This window comes from Spea bombifrons, chromosome 2 (genome assembly GCF_027358695.1).
Source record: "Spea bombifrons isolate aSpeBom1 chromosome 2, aSpeBom1.2.pri, whole genome shotgun sequence".
Taxonomy (NCBI): domain Eukaryota; kingdom Metazoa; phylum Chordata; class Amphibia; order Anura; family Pelobatidae; genus Spea; species Spea bombifrons.
This window is the reverse complement of record NC_071088.1, coordinates 91,231,944-91,252,677: the sequence shown is the minus strand read 5'-3', so window position 1 is coordinate 91,252,677 and position 20,734 is coordinate 91,231,944. Positions and strand designations below refer to the sequence as shown.

Sequence of the window (20,734 nt, the reverse complement as noted above, 5' to 3'; positions counted from 1 at the left end):
ACAACGAAAGCACCCCTTTCCCCTGCTACTGCTTTTTCATTTAGGCAAAATATGAATTACACCCTTTAGAATGTTAAGAATATAAACCTTTAACAAATCTATTTTATTTAATATTATAGTTATCTTTTATTGATGCAGCCCTCCTTACAATACATATATTCAAGGGATATAACAAGACTAGAATTGACAGACTAAGACAAACCGGTGCATTAGGTGGAGAGAGCCCTGCTCGCAAGCTTACACTCTTGAGGGAACGGGGTGAAAAACATAAGGCACAGAGAAAGGGTGAGAGGTAGTGTGGTGGTCGTATCAGTGACAGGGTAGTTCTAGATGAGATGGTATGCTTCAACAAGGTAGAAGGTCTTTCAGTTTATATGGCAACAACCTACCACTGTCAGTTTTTACATTATAATTGACTCAGAATTTGGACATTTATCAGTACCTATCTTTCCCTTAACTGGCAAAATGTATGTGTAAAAAGTAGAGATCAGACACACTATGCATGTAAAGAGAAGGCTTGTGTGCAGTCTGAAAGATTAACAATACTCGGCAAATCGATATGTAATATGAAGAGATAAAAAAAAAAAAAGTATGATTGTACGTCGAAAAAAAAAAAAAAAAAAGACCCCTGCATGTAACCGAGAGAGAGAGAGAGAGAGGGGGGGGGGGGGAGAGAGAGTCTGAACAAAGGACATGACTGCTCATTTAAATCTAGGTGATTATTAAATAAATCAGTTGATGTAATAAACAGGATGTCCATACTGGTTTACAAGGAAGGATTCTGTAAATCACATGACCAAATAGTCATCTGATGCTATTATTAGCTCCAGCAAATTGTGTTCCTCAACCATCTTTGATGATGGATTTGTAAAGTAAGTTCCAATGATTTGAGACTACTAACAAGGCTAGATGCATATTACATGAACCACATCTTACTCTATTTCATCCTCAGAATCATAATCCAAATGCGAGCCTGGCATAGTGACATCACTGACGGATTGGCTCTGTTTCAGTCCGCTGCTCCCCAGGGATGGCAATGTTTCTTTCCTTTTCTTTATGCCAAAGAACTTTTTAAAGGATTTAAGATTGAATTTTCTTTTTGCTAAAAAAAAGCAGCAGAACAAACAATCAGAAAATCATTATGTTTCCACACAATACATTTCTTCATCATAGAAAAAAAATTCTGTGCTGACAATGGGCAAACAAAGTAATGCTTTTCATATCCAACACATAACGCTAAGGATAAAGGGAGATCCAACACTACCATGCCCTGGTTCTTTTGTCCTCTTATTTCCATACACATGTATTGTCTGCCTTTGTTAGAGTATAAATACGATATCTTTGGTTGAAGTTGAAACCATTTGTTGAGACAACATACAAAGAGAAAGTTACGTAAGCTTCTTCTTCCATCTGAAGTTTTCTATGCTAGCCCAATAAAAAGGTATCAGCTGTAATAAAATACTTTATTATTATTACTATTGGCACAACTAAATGTCAGATAAACTTGTTTCTCTGCCCTAAAAAAATCAGAACGATCTTTGGTAGTTTAAGCGGACAGAAAATACCTTATGTGAGTAAACTAGGTTAAATCCCGAAACAACTTATCAACATATGCTCTTAAAGAACAAAAATAGTTTATTGCATCAAAGACAACAAAAGAGCTTCAGGTTACTTTAACAACACCGTGAGGGAAGCCTACATTGGCATCAGCCAACACCCACAATGTAGAGTATACTGCACAACAACCGGACACAACAACGCATTCCAACAGAGCTTTGAATTAAAAACTGCCCAACAAGTATTTTTATGACTCGAACAGGTCGGTGATGGCGCATCCTTTTCTGAATGGACAGTGGTGTAAGACCCAACAAGCTCTGTGTGCAGACACTATGCAAATACTATGTCCATCACACTGTGACCGTGTGAGAAAGAACAGCAAGGAGAAAGGACATCTGCATGAGCACTAAGGAGCCATAAAATCAACTCCAATTACAGTTAGTCGTCCTTTTTGCCTAAACTAAAAAGCATTGATGGTTAATTAGACATTGCAGACCCCTGCTGATACCATTGGACAGAAGTAGTCAACTGTTTGTCCAAGCTTAGGAAAGCTGACACCTCAGGTGAAGTAGGTCTCTTTCAACTCCAATGTAGAATTGTGCATGTATGTATGTATGATGTCCATGGTACCCAGATGATATTCTGTTTATTGTAATGTAAACCCCATTTTTATGGCTGTAAGTTTGATAGTTTTTGGTTATTTTTTCTTAATTATGTGAAGATTCATATGAAAACCATATGAAATCAGGAATTGGGAATAAAGAACTTCTGTTGTGCTGTACATCTGCAGTTTTTGTTCATCTCATAATTGTCTAATCAAATCATTTTTTTTTTTTTAATTCCAACTAATTAAATAATAGAAGTAAAATGGTGGCGCCAGCTGAACTAATAGGTAATGCTAGCACTAATTAAACCAAAACTGATTCAGGATGCTGTGTTTTATCTAATCCAATTACTCTCCATTATCATTCTTCAAATATTCCTAATAATCATAAAGTAAAGATGATGTGCTTGATACACAGATCCTAAATAAATGGATTGTTAAACCACAATGGCAATTATACAAGACAAATGGAAAGGAGGATAACACGGATTAAATGAATATACTGTTTACAGCATAATTAGCAGCGATACACAATCTCTGGAACTCTGCTTGCTGTGATGCACAAATTCAGCCAGAATAAATAGATTTAGGGGGTTTATATGTTTTTATTTACTGAATGGCAATTACTAGGATTTTTGGTTGCAATTTACTGAATTGTGCATCATTAAAGGGCCATCTCTGGCTAACTTTCTCCACAAGAAGTGCTGAGCTGACCCCACATAATGCAACTAGTAATTCAAGGCTTGCCCTGCAGCAGAAGCTCGCTGCGGTTGGAAATTCTACAGTGTTGGTGAAACGTCGACACTCCTGCAAGCTCCCTCTGTAATAATTAAACCCAGAGAGTTGTTTTGCTCTTTAAAGAGGAGGTTCCATGGAACTGAATTTTGAGCTTGAGAACAAGACTCTCTAATACAGCTCGAAGTTCAGAACAGCAACTTAGTTGACTAACCGAGATGAAGTGCACAGAAGTTTGTGTCCATCACACAACATGGCTATATATTGTGTAGCCAACCACTATATCAAAGTAGCCTAATCTTGGTAAAGTCCTATCTAGTCTGAACATTGGCGTATTGCTTACCATGGAGCTAAATCAATGATATTGCATTGCTTTTAACGCAATTAGACTATCCTGCAAATAATAGCCACCTCTGGACCTCACTAATGATATGATAATGATATACCTAGGCAAAAATATTGTGATTCTGTCACATGACCAATTTGCCCCTATATCAGGGATGGGGACCATTTGGCCATTTGGTCTGGCTCTGCCAAGGCCACCAGGGCGCTATATCAGTCTTTTGTACCACCAAGAGGATGCTGGAACCCAGCAGCGTCACATCACGAAGTGTTCCAGCTTCCCCTGGGCGGTAAAAGAGAAGTTGCACAGAGTGCGAGCAACACAGAGGGAATGTAAGATTGGTCTTACCAGAAGGAATCCGATATGCAGGACTGGAACACACTTGCTCAGAACAGAACACACGCAAGGGGCCTGGTGAGGGTAACAGGGCACTTGGTGGTGTGGCTGTAAGCACGAGTGGTCAGAGGTACACGTAGTCGGGTTGGATAGCCAAGGTCGGAATGCCAGAGGTACACGTAGTCGGGTAGGATAGCCAAGGTCAGGATGCCAGAGGTAAACGTAGTAGCAGGGAGAGCCGGGGTCAGGAAACCAGAGAAACACAGGAAGCCGTTTAGTAGACCAGGGTCGGATACCGGGAGATCAGGAACAAGGTAAATATATATGTATATATATAGGGTACGGGGGAGCTCACGTAATCCGGACAGAACCAGTATAACTGAGCACTGTGTGTACTGTGCTCGAGGTTTAAATAGCCCGGGGGGGCGTTCCCCGACGTCCGGGACGTGATCGCGTCCTGCGTCGCCATAGCGACGCAGCGGAATCCAGCCGGCGGTCAGCTTCATAAATATTCATGAAGCGGCCGCGTGCGCGAGCGGCTGCTTCATGTTCCAGTCTGCGGTGCCGGCGTTTCTGCCGGGGGAGAGAAGAGGACGGCCGGGAGCTGATTAAGGTAGGTGCCTTACAGGATCCCCCCGCAAGACGCGACCTCCGGGGGCGAGGATGGCCTGGCTTGAGAGGATGCAGTTTATGAAACTTCTGAACACATAATGGAGCATGAACTTGACTTGCCGGTTCCCAGGTCCTTTCTTCTGGGCTATATCCCTTCCATTGTATAAGGTATTCTAGGTGCCCTCGACGGATCCTGGAATCTACCACTTTTTGTACCACGTATTCTTCAACCCCGTCGATGACCACTGGTGCAGGAGGAGGAGGTACCCGGTCGGGAAAAGGATTGGCCACCCAAGGTTTGACTAGCGACACGTGGAAAACCGGATGAATCCGACAGGTAGAGGGAAGTTTCAATTGCACTGTCACTGGGTTGATGATTTTCGTGATACTGTATGGGCCAATGAACTTAGGTCCCAGTTTCTTGGAAGGGATCTGTAAACGCAAATGACTGGTGGACAGCCAAACTTTGTCGCCACAATGGTAAGTAGGGGGACTGGAACGATGGCGATCTGCATATAATTTGTAGGCCTTTCTGGCCTTGATTAAGTTTTGCTTCAGGACTTGAAATTGTCTTGTTAGCACGGTGACTCGATCCGAGGTCCCGGAAATCGTAGGTTCGGTTGGCAGACCTGGAATCATAATAGGGTGGTAACCATAGTTTGCGAAGAATGGAGACATCTTTATAGATCGCTGTGTTTGATTGTTGTAGGTGAATTCTGCGGAAGGGAGAAATTGGAGCCAATCATTCTGAAGGTGCGTGGTGTAACATCTTAAGTAATGCTCTAATATTTGATTGAGACGCTCGGTCTGACCGTTGGTTTGTGGATGAAAGGCCGTGGACAGAGTGGGACGAATGTGCAGCTTGCGGCAGAACACCTTCCAGAAACGAGATGTGAATTGTACTCCACGGTCTGAAGTGATAGTTCGTGGTAATCCATGAAGCCGGAACACTGTATCCAGGAACAAGGTGGCTGTGGTGGAAGCGGAAGGAATGCCAATTGTGGGAATAAAATGTGCCATTTTGGTGAATCTATCGATCACCACCATAATTGTGTCGTGTTTCTTGGAAGGTGGTAGATCGACAATAAAGTCCATAGAGATTTTAGACCAGGGAACCGAAGGAATAGGTAATGGGCGGAGAAGGCCCGTTGGTTTTCTACGTAGGGTCTTGGTACGAGCGCAGGTGGTACATGAACGGACAAACGAGGTCACATCTTGGTCTAGCGAAGGCCACCAGAATTGACGTCGAACGAGGTCTGTAGTCTTTTTAATGCCCCCATGTCCGGAGAGGAGAGAATCGTGGCATGCTTGTAGAACCTTTAAACGGGCCGGGGTCGGTACAAATATCTTATCACGGTAGTATAATAAGTTTTGGGTACGACGAACAGGAGGATTAGTTCTCGGAACTACGGTTCTGCGGGATAAGGAGCGAATAAAGTCCATGAGAGATGGTTGATGTGTGAGGAAGAGACTGGAAGGAAGAATAGTATCCGGTTGAGTCTCGGGACAACTCGATACAGTAGGTAACCGAGACAAGGCGTCTGCTTTGGTATTGCGGGATCCAGGGCGATACGTAATATGTAGGTTGAATCTTGTGAAGAAGAGAGCCCACCGAGCCTGCCTGGGGCATAGTCGCCGTGCGGAGCGAAGATACTCCAGGTTCCGGTGGTCGGTATATACCGTTACTGGATGTTGAGTCCCTTCCAGCAGATGACGCCAGGTGTCCAGAGCCTGTTTGATGGCCAGTAGTTCTCTGTCCCCCACACTATAGTTCATCTCGGCCGGGGTGAGTTTACGCGAGTAGTAGGCCACAGGATGCAAATTTTGTTTCTCCCCATGTCGTTGGGACAGAACTGCTCCTACCGCAAGATCCGAAGCATCCACCTCCAAATGGAACGGTTCCGCCACCATGGGTTGAATAAGGATGGGAGCAGTGGTGAAGTGTTGTTTGAGAGCGTCGAACGCATTCTGCGCTTCCGGTGTCCAGGCAAAACGGGAGTATTGACGAGTCAACTTGGTGATGGGTGCGATAACATGAGAGAAGTTTCTAATAAATTTGCGATAGTAGTTCGCAAAGCCAATAAAACGTTGAACTCCTTTTTTATCAGAAGGTACTGGCCACTCCAAGATAGCTGACACCTTTTTAGGATCCATCTGTAGGTTTCCAGGTGTAATGATGAATCCCAGGAATTCTACCTGATCAGCTTCAAATTGGCATTTCTCCAGCTTCGCATAAAGGTGATGTGTGCGTAGACGGCCGAGAACCATTTTGACCTGGTCGCGGTGATCGGACAGGTTTGACGAGAATATGAGGATATCGTCCAGATAGACCACCATAAAAACATCCAGATAATCCCGAAAGACGTCATTTAAAAAATGTTGGAAGGTAGCAGGGGCATTGCAGAGCCCAAAGGGCATGACGAGATATTCGAAATGTCCATATCGACTTCGGAAGGCGGTCTTCCACTCGTCTCCTTTACGTATGCGGACCAAATTATAAGCCCCTCGGAGATCAATCTTGGAAAAGATCCGCGCAGTTTTGAGTCGATCCAGGAGTTCAGGAATGAGAGGTAACGGGTATCTGTTTTTAATGGTGATCTTATTTAGTTCCCGATAGTCTACACATGGTCGCAGACTCCCATCTTTTTTTTCTACAAAAAAGATTCCTGCGCCTGCTGGAGAAGTGGACGGTCGGATGAACCCTTTAGCTATATTTTCTTGGATATAGTCCTTAAGGTGCTGTAATTCAGGTTCTGATAATGGGAATATCCTGCCGAATGGGATGGGAGCGCCAGGGAGGAGATCAATGGGACAGTCATAAGTCCTTTGGGGAGGAAGTGTATCGGCTCCCTTCTTGTCAAAAACATCACGGAACTCTGCATATTGTTTAGGAATACGTGGATCAGGAGGAGGAGGCGAACAATCAGGAAGCAATAGGAGTGTAGGGTGGTCTGTCCGGCATTGATTGCGGCAAAACAGGGATTGGAAGGAGAGGGTCCCCTTGGACCAATCAATTGTAGGATTATGGAGTCTTAGCCAGGGTAGGCCAAGAATTACTGGAAACATGGGTGACGGAATAAGGTCAAAGTTCAAGTATTCCGTATGATTATTCCCCAATAGAGCATGAAGTGGTGATGTTTCGTGTGTAACGGGTCCAGTAGACAGGGGAGACCCGTCGACCACTTGTATATGTATAGGAGCCGGTTTAATTAAAGTTGGTATATGCAGTTGCTTGGCAAAGTCCTGGTCCATGAAGCAACTGCTGGCTCCAGAATCAATGATAGCAGAAACGGTGGTAGAATTATTGATCCACTGTAAAAACAAGGAGATGTACAGGTGAGGAGAACCGCCCTTAGGGAAGGAACTAAGGCAAACTTTATCATGTGCAGGCTTACCCCTGGGAGGGCGTCGTGGACAGGTAGATATCAGATGTCCTGGTTCACCACAGTATAGACACAGATTGTTCCTCCGACGACGGGCCTTCTCGGCTTCTGATAGTGGGCCACGTGCCACTCCGATCTGCATAGGTTCTTCTGGAGGGGGCATGATCGCTGGAAACTGGAGAGGAGGACCGGTAGGAACCGTAGGAGCAGTATGAACCGTAGGAGGGAAGTGGCGTCTCGGGGTAGGAATGGCTGAAGCTGCGCGTTCCAGGCGTCGTTCCCGAAATCTGCGGTCAAGCTGTATGACCAGGTGTATGAGGTCTTCTAAGGAATCAGGAATGCCCACGCGAGCCAGTTCATCCTTCAATCCCTCAGCCAAACCCAGACGGAACTGATCTAACAGTGCTGGTTCGTTCCACTTGCTTTCCATGGCCAAGCTTCGGAATTCCGTCACGTATTCCTCTACTGGCCTCTTCCCTTGACGTAAAGCACGTATGGCAGCATGAGCAGAGGTAGTGCGAAAAGGATCGTCAAATAAAGTGTCCATAGCGTGACTGAACTCGGCCCATGAGTTCAGGACTGGATTATTGGTGCGTAGTAGATGGTGAGCCCAGATCTGTGGTTCCCCTGATAGTAGAGAAATCACAGTTCGTACCTTCACATGATCGGAGGCGTAGGTTCTGGGTTGGAGAGAGAACAGGATTTGGCAGGACGTCATGAAGGTACGATAACTAGCTCTGTCTCCTGAGAAGCGCTCGGGAAGAATAGCCTTGGGTTCCGGAGTAGCAGCAGCAGCAAAGGCCCCCTCCATTGGTGGAAGTGGAGCGGGAGCAGGAGATGGTTCCCCAGGGCCAGGAGGGTTAGTTTGAAGTTCATGAAGCTGATGCTGCATATGCGCATGGCTGGCTTGGAGGTCCTGGAAGGAGCGAGTAAGTGCAGTAATCTGTCCAGCGATTGCTGCAAGAGCATCCGAAATTCCTGCGGATTCCATGTCGGGGCTCAGTTATTCTGTAAGATTGGTCTTACCAGAAGGAATCCGATATGCAGGACTGGAACACACTTGCTCAGAACAGAACACACGCAAGGGGCCTGGTGAGGGTAACAGGGCACTTGGTGGTGTGGCTGTAAGCACGAGTGGTCAGAGGTACACGTAGTCGGGTTGGATAGCCAAGGTCGGAATGCCAGAGGTACACGTAGTCGGGTAGGATAGCCAAGGTCAGGATGCCAGAGGTAAACGTAGTAGCAGGGAGAGCCGGGGTCAGGAAACCAGAGAAACACAGGAAGCCGTTTAGTAGACCAGGGTCGGATACCGGGAGATCAGGAACAAGGTAAATATATATGTATATATATAGGGTACGGGGGAGCTCACGTAATCCGGACAGAACCAGTATAACTGAGCACTGTGTGTACTGTGCTCGAGGTTTAAATAGCCCGGGGGGGCGTTCCCCGACGTCCGGGACGTGATCGCGTCCTGCGTCGCCATAGCGACGCAGCGGAATCCAGCCGGCGGTCAGCTTCATAAATATTCATGAAGCGGCCGCGTGCGCGAGCGGCTGCTTCATGTTCCAGTCTGCGGTGCCGGCGTTTCTGCCGGGGGAGAGAAGAGGACGGCCGGGAGCTGATTAAGGTAGGTGCCTTACAGGGAAGCAGCGGGCCCCTGGGACTGGCACAGAGAAATCTGCAGTTCAGGTAAGGAGGGTGTATGAATGAGTATGTGTGATTGAGTGAATGAATATCTAAATGAGGGTATCAGTATCTGTGAATGATTGAATGTATGAGTATCTGTGAATGAGTATCTGTGAATGAATAAATGAGATGTGTAAGTGGAGGAAGCTTGTTTTCTCTGCTTTTAACATTGATTGAGACAATGAAGCTACTGCCTATGGACCAGAACTTGAATAAGCAATGCTGGAGCTAGGTTCACAACGTAGTGCAATCACCAAGGAAACCAATGACATGTACACATTTATAACATCACATGCCTCACCAAAGAGAAGCAGTTCCAGCCATCACATTAGGGGTGAGTTAATTAAAGGTTTGACCAAATATAGCAGGCTAATTTTTAAGTTTTGTATGGCACACAAATGATGTTATAAATATCCAAAGGGCCCTTGGCAGAAAAAAGGTTGCCCACCCCTGACCTATATCAAAGCAAGAAATCACTAGAGATACATTGTAAAGAAATGAGCCAGCACCTAGAATGTGGATTAAATATTTACCATGTTAAATGCATAATTTAAGCTTGACTTGCAAAAATCAAATCAACAAGCAACTGAATCTTCTATTGGCCTGAATAGTTCTAGTTAAATACAACTTGAGTTGGGTATGCAACAGTGCCTGGGTATCTTCTATTAAAATGTGAGTGTCGGAATCTCTAGGTGAAATAATTTTTTTGTGATGACCATAACTTGGAACTCTTCAATTTAAGTATTGGTTCCTCCCAGGTATTTTGATAACCCATGGTAGTTAGAGTACGCAATTCAGATTCTGGGGTTTATCCTTAAACAATGGTCTTAAATAAATAAAAAAAAGTCTTAAATAAAGGTCTATGTTACTTTATCTCTGCTTAACAAATTGCATTGTTACGCCACAGAAAATAGAGCGACAGTGAAAGTGGACTTCTGTATATGAGTAATGGGTTAGTTCCTATCCTGTGTAACGCAGCACACTAAGGCAACTTTAAAACATGCAGAAAGGAAGCCTATCACAATAAGTAGACGCTTTTCCATGGAAAAGGTTACAGAGACAAAATTAAATTCAGGTCTAAGTAGTTCAGTGCATGCTGGTAAATCATTCAGTTTGGTAGTCACTTTTGTGTCCTTGTTTGACTGGCAACCCGTTTAGATGACCTGTCAGGTGCAAGTTGGAGAAAACCTTCGGTTTCGAAGGCGGTATAGGTGTAGTTTGTGTTTCTCTTAAAAAAGGCCTGTAAAGGACATCCCATGCACAGATAGAATAGGAATGCATATTGGAGTCTGACAAGGAATTCAGTGCATTGTGCAGCATGCATTCATTTGTATTAAGTATTTGTATTTGAGTTAAGAAATGAGACTTATATGTACAGTTGAACACGCCAAATTGGTCAGCAGTATATACACTTCATGCTTTCCTGCGCACTAAACTAACCCACTTGAAATACTTTTCATGGTGCTTGTGACAGACCCATCTGTGTCTCTTGTAAAGAAATTTGCTGCCACCTTGTGTAAATGATAGATATTGGTGTGAATAAAATCCATGGTTTTCACAATGTGGAAACATTTCTCGGTGTTTGTGGAGCAATTACATTGTTTCAAAATAATTTGGAATGAATACCTAAGACTTTTGCAGGCATCTCACTAGTGTATACTAGTGTCTTTCACAATATTCAAATTCCTTTTGACTTCTAAAAGACTTAATATTCAAATGTCATTATTTAATATTAATATCTAAAATGGAAACATAACATGACAGTACATAATATCACATATGACAAAAAACATTTTTTCCCCCAACTATTTCCTGCTATATACCAAACAAATTTATTAAAGAGCCCAACTCCCCTTAAAAGATGAATGAAGAATGTGGTTCTTCATTCATGCAGAATTTCCACCCAGGTGACTGTACACAAGCTGTTACGAGGAGATATTATAAAAACCCAATACTAATATTTTCAGAAATATGACACTCTGTCGTACCTCTGGCGCACCTGCTTTTATGCCTTATAGCTCCAGTGACACTCATCATTTTTCTGGTTGAGCGTCAATAGAGTTGTAGAGGCTGAGGAACGTGCTTATTTCATTACATTTTTAATGCAAGTTGCCAAATTAACCTCACAACAGATCAGCTGCCAACATTAAAAAACCCAACAAAACAAACACTTTTGAGTATGGAAACAGGAATGAACAGTAAACATCATGTTCCATACACCAGTCTCTGTGTACCCAGAGTTTGGTTCAGTTATTTCACTTTTTGGGCATGTGCTTTTCAATCACTGATGTTATGGTCCAACCTAATTTGACAGCTCATGTTAAGACTTAAAATTAACTAGTAGCAACACTACCTACAAAAAAGTGCCCACTGCATGTTGGATACATAGCTGGTACTTTGTTTTGCCATCTATGTGTCACATATAGATATGAATATGAGCTATGGCATCAAATGCAATGCTTTTCCACAACTAGATGTATTACCTGAAGCTCCATCTGCAAAGTTCTCGCCATCTCGCTGTTTTGCATACATTTTAGTCTGTTTTCAGGATATTACCTAAAAACAGCAAAGAAAAAGAAAAAAATGAGTGTTGCATATCCAGATAGATTATTTTTCAGCCTGAGCTTCAACCCTGACCCAAGACCCAACATTATAAAATTACAAAACATAAGCAGACATCAAGCAACGCAATTCTGTCAAATCATGTTTAACACCGACTCATCAAAACAGACGAGCGATTGCTTATCAAAGGAGCAAAGAAGGGATCTATACAGGTTGAAATACTGTCCAATGACACTGTCTTGTAGTGGTTTTCATACAAAAGTGCGATATTGTCCCTAAACCTTCAAATCAAACCAGTCTTGGTGGGTATTGCAAGTCTGCTTCTTTACCACCCTTCCCATGCAACACATTGAGGTTACCTTCGTGTGACCCTGGCGTCATATAAAATATTATTAGGTTTATAGATTAGCCATAATATTAATAGAATGATCTTTATATATACCGTTTTAGCAGTAATATAGGGCAACCTGTTTGCAAGCCCCATTCAGATTTGGATTTGCAATTTCAGTTCGTGAAATTGCATCCCTGCTAGATATAGCATCTGTAAGAGGTGTTATTGGAGTATATAGGAACAGCAGCATCTTGAAGCTAAAGACCACGCAAAGTCACAGAGCGGGGGTCACTGAGTGCCGAGGCGCATGGTGTTTAAAAGTATCCAACCCCCTGCTGATTCCATAGCTAGAGCGTTCCAAACTTCCACCGGCATTAATATCAGCCCAAAAACTCTGCGGCAGGAGCTTCATGGAATAGTGTTTCCCATGGCCGAGCAGTGACATGCAAGCCTCACATCACCAAGTACAATGCCAACCATGATGTAAGGTGCGCATGTCACTGCTCGGGTAGATGTGATCTGAACACAGATTATTTGCTACCAAACATGACATTGGCTGTGATTCGGTGACGCCCATAGCAGTGACATGCAAGCCTCACATCACCAAGTACAATGCCAACCAAGCTGTAAGGCGTGCTGCCACTGGAGTCTGGAGAAGTGGAAACGTGTTATATGGAATGAGGAATCATGTTTCTCTGTTTGGCAGTCTAATTGGCAACTTGGGGTTTGGTGGATACCAAGAGAACATTACCTGCCTGTATTGTGTCACTTGTAAAGTTTGGTGAAGGAGAGATATGGGGATGTTATGGGGTGTTAGACCCCTTGCTTCCAGTGAATGGAAATGCTTCAACAAACCAAGACCATTTTGGACAATGCTATGCTTTTTCCTATTCCAGCATGACTGTCCCCAATGCACAAAGCAAGGTCCATAAAGACATGGTTGGATGAGTTTGACGTGGAAGAACTTGACTGGCCCACACGGAGCCCTGACCTCAACACCATCGAACGCCTTTGGGATGAACGGGAAAAGATATTGCGAGCAAGGCCTTCTCATCCAAATTCCGTGCCTGACCACACAAATGCTCTACTGGATGAATCAGCAAAACTTCCCACAGACACACTCCAAAATCTTGTGTAAAGCCATCCCAGAAGAATGGATGCTGTTATAGCTACAAAGGTGGACCAACTACATATTAATATTCTATGTATTTAGAATGCTATGTCATAAAATGCCCAGTTGGAATAATGGGCAGGTGTCCCAATATTTTTGTCCATATAGTGCATATTGTGCATAGTGCCCTTATATTTCATATGTCAAATACAAGGCTTGGCAATCACATTACTTTATGAATATTAATTATATTGCTATCATTTTATACTTGGTTTTGTATTATAACAATAATAATAATGAGAGTTTGCAGTTTCAGCAGAGTAGGTGTATAATTTGCTTTTGCACTTAATCTGTATTGAGAGTGCAATCACACCATGCTCACCAAACATAGAGCCATCACATCATCTTGACTGCCGTTTTTTTGTTAAGGGAAAGACATCTTTCTCTGCAAAGGCTCATTCCTCTAAGAGCCAGATGGAAGTGTAATAGATTACAGATTCAGTTGTATTTAGCTCATTTCTAGAAAAGGAACTAGTTTCTAGGTGTGTGCTTTTTCAGCCTGATCTACATAAAATATTACATGAATACCTGTTGCCTTTAATGATGTCGTTGGATAACACCAGTATTTCACAGCAATACATTTTCACAGGGAATTTTCAGTCCTAAGAAAACACACATAATTTTCACTTCTTGCTGGCCAGAGCATGCTCCCGTGTTTTGCTGATGGGGTAGTCATAGTCTAGGGTGTTGCCACTGGTTAGGCACTTATAGGTTTTTGTAACAGACAACTAAATCCCCCATTTGCACCAATGCTTTCCACAAGCCTTGTCACTGAACTCTGGTTATTAGTATTTTTTTAAAGATACAAATAGTGTTTCTCATAACCCATCGCTTAATGTGGCATCAGAGATCAGGGATGGATATATGTTGCCTTTCATCTCTTCTCAAGGATTTAGCTAGCGGGTGCCATATTGTAAAATGCTTAAATGTGTAGATGTGGATATGTGTAGGAGGTGTCTCTGACCTTTGTGGATGGTCCTACTGATGTCAGTGGGACACATGCCATTGTGGAAGTGGGTGGGAGTGGGATGTGCTACAACGCCGCTGCCGTGACCTAGAGAAGACGCACCTCTACCTCAGCTATGCTGACAATCTCTGTATTCCTTTAACACCTTACCTGAAGAAGCACTATGGGTGCTCAGCTGCAGAGCACTGCACGGTGGCCACTTGGCTGCAGTAAAAGTCTATACTGTTTATTCTGCTCTCCCTGAGCCGGTCAGAGGAGATTAGAAGATCTCCCCAACCACTAGAACAGGGAGACAATGTGTGAAAATTGGGACTATCACAGGAAAACTAGTACACTTGGTAATTAGGATGTGATCTGAACACAGATGATTTGCTAGCATACATGACATTGGCTGTGAATCAGTGACGTCCATAGCAGTGCTACCGAGCACACAATACATTCACACGCTAATGAGACAGAAGTACACGGCTAACTCAACAATACATGGCACAGGCTGTAGGCTTTAAAATGCAGTCCATGCAAAATGAACCCCAATATGCATTAAACATAACAATACAATTTGGCGGACTAGACTGTTCCTTTAAGAATTATAGGGGATAAAAAAAAACAGATACACTAAATTGGAAACTGTGGACTCAATCAGCTATGTGGGTTAAATTCTTCTGCAAATAAAATTCCTTTTCAAAATGGATTTAAATAAAAAATATCAGTGAACTACTTTTAACCTACAGGCTGTGCTAGAATAAAAGTTTATTCATCTAGTTTTATTAAACAAAACTCATCCAAGCCCTTTATGTTTTGTCATCTGTGCATTTATGTTTCCTGTTGCATGCACCTATAGCTTTACCAGCACCTACCTGGCTTTATGCACATGATAGTTATTCTGTTTTTTTATGATCCAGTACAAAGTTATTTATTGTCTGTTTACCTGCCAAATTGCAGTACGCACACCACCAGTACTTCCCAATTCATTAGTATTGTTTTCATGACGTGGCCAAATTAACTCAGCAAATCCCTGGTTTGCATCAGCCGTACCTCCTAAGAAAGTGTTGTCACACGATCCTGTCTTTGAAGCGTTCTTACAGTAGATACGGCCTGTTGAAATTCCTCATCCATATCCACTATACATCGGTACAGAGATAATCCTTGTATAGTGGTGAGACACGGCCCACCGTTTAGTGAATATATCCCAGTGAGGTTTCTAGCTGTCCCTTTGCATCTGTGTCAATTACTGCATTATTCATTAACAAGTTTCTTCTTGCGTTTAGTTAAAAATATCTTGAACCTTAAACCGGAAAATGCAAAATAAGGGATATGGTTGTGACTCATCGTAATGTAATGCAATTTTATTATGTTATGGTAGGTGGAGCACATATAGTGGCATTGCTAATTAGTGACCTTCTCTCGGCTTTGTTTGTGTGCGTTTCTAGGCAGAACAGTTGTAGAATATGTCTTATATCTTCCCGTCTAAGTTTCCTTTTAAGGATGCTTAATAGTTTAAGAAAACAAATCCTACAATAATGAAATAAAAATACAATATTATTATATATTACATTATCCATAAACCAACACAAACAATATACAGTATATGTGTACTAATTACCCTTACTAGTACAGCTATCCTTGTAACCCACCACCCACAGTCTGCTCATCACATCCAAGAAATAGAGGGCTTATTATATATTTCCAAACTCCCAATCTTAAAGTTTTTATTTCGGGCGCCTGTAAAATACGTGGCATCAATCAAACTGAATCTTTCTGAGATATTTCCCTTTATCTCAAACAGTAGTAGGCTTATTCTCCAAATCAACTTCTTCTATCAATTAGTTTCAAATAGCATGAATCCACCTCAAGCTAAAATAACTTAAAATCTAAAAATATATTTGGAGTCACCAACTCCACAGGCAATGCATTCCAAAACTTCAGCGACAACATTGTACATTAGTGTCTTTTTCTTTGCTGAAAGCCATTTTAATTGTTACATCTTTTCTAACATGGATTTATTATACTTGACAATCCATTCAATGGAACGTTTATTTGGTCAGATGCTCTGCATAATGTAGTTTGTAGCTCATGCTTGCACTTCAGTAAGTGTATTGGTTTATTATGAGTGGGAGGATAGAACTACAGTAAGAAAAGTTTTCTCTGCATAATTATACACATTATGCACCATTCCCTAAACATGGGATCTAGCATGACCTTAACATTTTGAGTTTAAGATCATTTGTATCATGGATGTTGTCATAATACATAACTTTGCATTGATTGATGTTGACTCTCCTCTACCATTTTTCCACATCCACTTCAACCAAATCTCTGCACAGAAAAATGAGAGTAATGATAAAGCCTGCAACCATAGGGCAGGGTGCCATGAGGTTGTGGGGGCAAATAAAGGTCAGGTTATCAAGGTTATCAAGGCTAAGTATAGGCTGTGGGGTCACAGAAAGGTCAGGTAGGTATTATATATATATAAAAAGAGAAAATATGCAAGTTTGAATCCATTTGCGCATGAGTTGGAGCTTTGCCGTGCTTTTTAGGGTGTCTGCCGTCTGCCTCCCTCGCGGGTGCTTTGCGCTGTGCTGTGGGCGGGAAAATCACCTATAAATAGGGCCTTTTTGAGGGGCTTGTTCACTTACCTGGCGAACTGCTGAGCCAATACTGCACTGACCTTTGAGTCTGGTGAGCAGTGGCGAGGTTGTTAAGCCGAAGAAGTAATGAAAATGTGTTATACAATGTTATATTCTATACTAGTATAAATGAAATGCTTTCAATACCCACATTTGGCCCACTGTCCTATGTTAAAGCAGTGATCGCAGAATTGACCTTGGACTTTGAGGGTATATGATGATCAAATTTAACATCACAGTTAATTTCAGTCTTAAGCTTTCTGTATGCATGGCTGGTATTTGAGCCAAAAACCAACGTATGCTTTGCAATGTGCTAAACAAACAAATAAATGCATATCATAAAACTTTGTAAGCAGCGCTTTAATATGCATTCCTTAGCTAAGAGAATAAGAAACACTGCACCTCCAGCACCCCTCTGTTGTGAGATTTGATGCAGCCAATCACTGGCAAGAACGCACGCCCAATAAAATCATCTCTCCACACGCGAGGGGTCTCCATAAACCCCATGGAACTCTTGCACGAGCCAGTGCTGGAGCTGGCTGGTGGCGAATATAGTGCACACTCACACTGGTAGGCAAGAGATGTATTTGGTTAAACACATTTTCTACAAGCCAAGTAGGGGGGCGGAAAAAGGGGCAAATGGGGGAGTGTCCTATAAGGCAATACGGACATTACTGGATATAAATACTGTTACTTTTCTATGTTTATGATTACATAGAATACAACAAAATGGTTTGTACTAACCATCACAACCCATCTCTGACAACTTTTTTATAGCAGAAGTAAAACACTTGCTTAATATATCCATTTGCTTCATCGTGTACAAAAAGGGTTAATTCCGTGCTGTATCTCCACCCTGACACACATTCATTTTGCCAAGGCACGTATGAATGGAACAGAACCGTGCCCTGCCAGCCCAACCTTAGAGGAGAACGATAAAAACTAATACTAAGAATAAAACAATAACTTATAGTTCTCAGAACAAGATTTTCCCAGCGTAGAGTTTACATTCTTTGCCTTGGACAAACTTCAAGGAGAGGCCACCTGTTTTGGTATTGAAACATTTCCTTTATCACGGTTCACTTGCTGTATTGTCATTCAGATAATGTGAGCACTCTCTCCTTACGGGTAATTGACAGGTAGCAGCTGTCGCTCTGAGATACCGTAGTACGCCAGCATTCGCCTAACCAACCAAATTCTAACCATGATACTTGGTCGGCCACGGCTGGACTATAGCAAAAAACATAATAGAAAAAGGCTCCAGGCACTCAAGGGTTCCATCAGGCAAATTTATTGAAGGAGAAGGACAACAACGTTTCGACCTCACGATGAGGTCTTTATCAAGTTAACCACACAAAGACCTCATTGTGAGGTTGAAACGTTGTTGTCCTTCTCCTTCAATAAATCTACCTGATGGAACCCTTGAGTGCCTGGAGCCTCTCTCTATTTTGATTTACTGGGGAGCTGGCTCTTCCTGGCACAGCTAAGCACCTGAGTTCCTGTGGGGAGTGTGTGCAGATTCCTGATTTTGGTGTATAGCAAAAAACATGACATGGAGTTTGGGAAAATTAGTAATTTGCAAAAGATGTTTGTATCGCATGAAATTTGCAGGATCAAACTATAATAGTCTTGGGTACAGCAAAAGACTAATACAGAACAAAGTAAAGCAAGTAAATCTTTTGCAGTAGAATACACTTTTCATACAAATCTTTTCCTTCTGACAGCCACATGCCCATTAGGAAGGATGCAGGTTACATATGAGCACTGCATTTTAAAAATTAAATCTTACAACCATTCCATTTGTTGCCATGGTGATACAACCACTTTTGCACCTAACTCACTGTTTACACATGAACCCCTACTTAGAAAGTTGATAAAGAAAATCAGAAGACCATATTGGAGTTTCAGAGACATTAGCAGACAGGTAAGAGACTTTGAGAACCAAATTTTATTTTTTTTTTTTTTTTTTTTTTTTTTTTTTTTTTTTTTTTTTCAATTCTCCGTTTATTGCACAAAGGATAATAAAATACAATGCACAGATCAGAGCGTTTCAAACACAATCACAATGCACCATCAACATCTGGGAGCATAAATGCAAAAAGAAAAAACATAGCATATGAAGGTAGTGTACAACACACTAACAGTATAATGAGGATACAGGAAGCCACAGAAAAGCTATCGGAACACGTTGGTCAGGCTCACTTCGTGTCAATCCACAAAACAGCTAGTAAAACCGGCGTATCCTCAAGCTGGCTCTCACATCAAGGGCACTGACGCTAGATCACGCAGAGTAGAACAGTGCAGGCGGAGCTAGAGTGGAAAGATCTGAGACAACAAGACCAGACACCACGCGTGCCCTCAAATAGTCCCCCCACACGGAGGGACCAGAGAGGGAGGAGCAGAGGTACCCAGTAAGTTACTGTCACGGCGACGCAAAAGTAATACAAATAAAATGAACAAGCAAACAAAACATGTAAGTCCCAGGGTCCAAGGCATAACTCCTACACAGGGGGGCAGAATATGAACCTCAGCAGAGAGGAGCTGGAAGACGCATCTGGAGGACCACTCGCAGCTATGTCCAGAGACGCCTCCGGGAAGGAACACGAAAAGCCTACAAGGAGGTAGACAAAGGGCGTACACCCAGGTTCGATACGAAAGACCTCCAATGGAACCACTTGAGCTCGATATTATGCCCATCACCCTTAGCAGACCACACCAAGACCTCCATCTGATACACAAATTCAACCTGATTAACCCAAGCCGTGAAGGAGGGAGGGGTGGCCGACTTCCAGTGTCTAGGTATGACAGCGTTAGCAGCATTAATTAGATGGAATTGTAGGGAGCGTTTATAACTGGTGAACGAAATGTCGTTGTGGTGAAGCAGGATAGAGCCAGGGGTGGCGGGAAAGTCAGGGTTAGCGACCTCCCGAATAGCCGACACCACAGATTCCCAGAAGGGCCGAATATCAGGGCAGGACCACCAAATATGTAACAAGGAGCCGGGATGAGACCCGCATCTCCAACACGTAGGTGGGACCTGAGGCGCAAACCTGTGGATGTCCAGAGGGACCCTATACCACCTTGTGAGTATTTTAAAGGACGTTTCCTGCATCCGGCTAGAGACCGAGCCCTTATGTGTTATAGATAGAATTTTCGTCCAGGCTTCAGGGGAAAAAGAGCAATTCAAGTCCCTTTCCCAAAGGCTAAAATAGTACGGTTTTGCCAATGGTTCCGGGGCTAATAGCAGAGCGTATAGTTTAGACAAAAGGTGGGGCTGTTCCTTATGCTCAAGACAAAACCTCTCAAATTGCGCAAGCGGCCTGTCCGGCTGTGAGAGAGCAGCCGAAGAGAGCACGAAGTGCCTAAGCTGATGGTACAAGAACTGAAGCCAAATTTTATTTTTAACTAGACAACAAAGCACAGAAACTTCACTCAGCATTCAGTATCGAGCAGCTAATTGAAAAACAAGACAAGTTACTTTCCTTTTTATTATAGGACTATTTCAGGACACAAGCCATTGTTCTCAGTGTTCATTGCATTTGGAAACCTGAATAAATACATTAATAATTGTGCTAAGACCTGTACTTCGTTTCCAACCAATACCTTCCCTTCATCTCAGTAACCCCCCCACACGTTTCTCTAGTCTTCCCTGTATCTCTGTCTATGTTCTCCTTCCTCTTTGAAGAATAAATGGGCTCTGAATCAGGCTTGGATTGGCTAGTAAGCCAATACTCGGCCCTCATACAGCATCTGATCAAGCGCCGCAGTGCGTGGCCACGAGTTGTATATTCCCGACAGCACTCTGTGCGGGCATTAAAAT

The 20,734-nt window shown here is 42.8% G+C and overlaps 1 protein-coding gene across 3 annotated transcripts in view; it reads right to left on the bottom strand.

Moving 5' to 3' along the window:
* The window catches only part of CRACDL (CRACD like), a 44,139-nt gene that overhangs the window by 10,375 nt on the left and 13,030 nt on the right, over positions 1–20,734 (bottom strand). For 2 of the 3 annotated variants that reach the window (XM_053455163.1, XM_053455164.1), the window contains exons 2-3: positions 11,740–11,812; positions 937–1,102 (exon numbers count right to left, since the gene is read on the bottom strand). In XM_053455163.1, coding sequence (XP_053311138.1) covers positions 937–1,102; positions 11,740–11,788 — 215 coding nt within the window. In that variant the 5' untranslated portion in view covers positions 11,789–11,812. Of the gene's footprint in view, positions 1–936; positions 1,103–11,739; positions 11,813–15,322; positions 15,506–20,734 lie in introns of those variants that run through there. The other variant, XM_053455165.1, reaches the window with a different exon arrangement.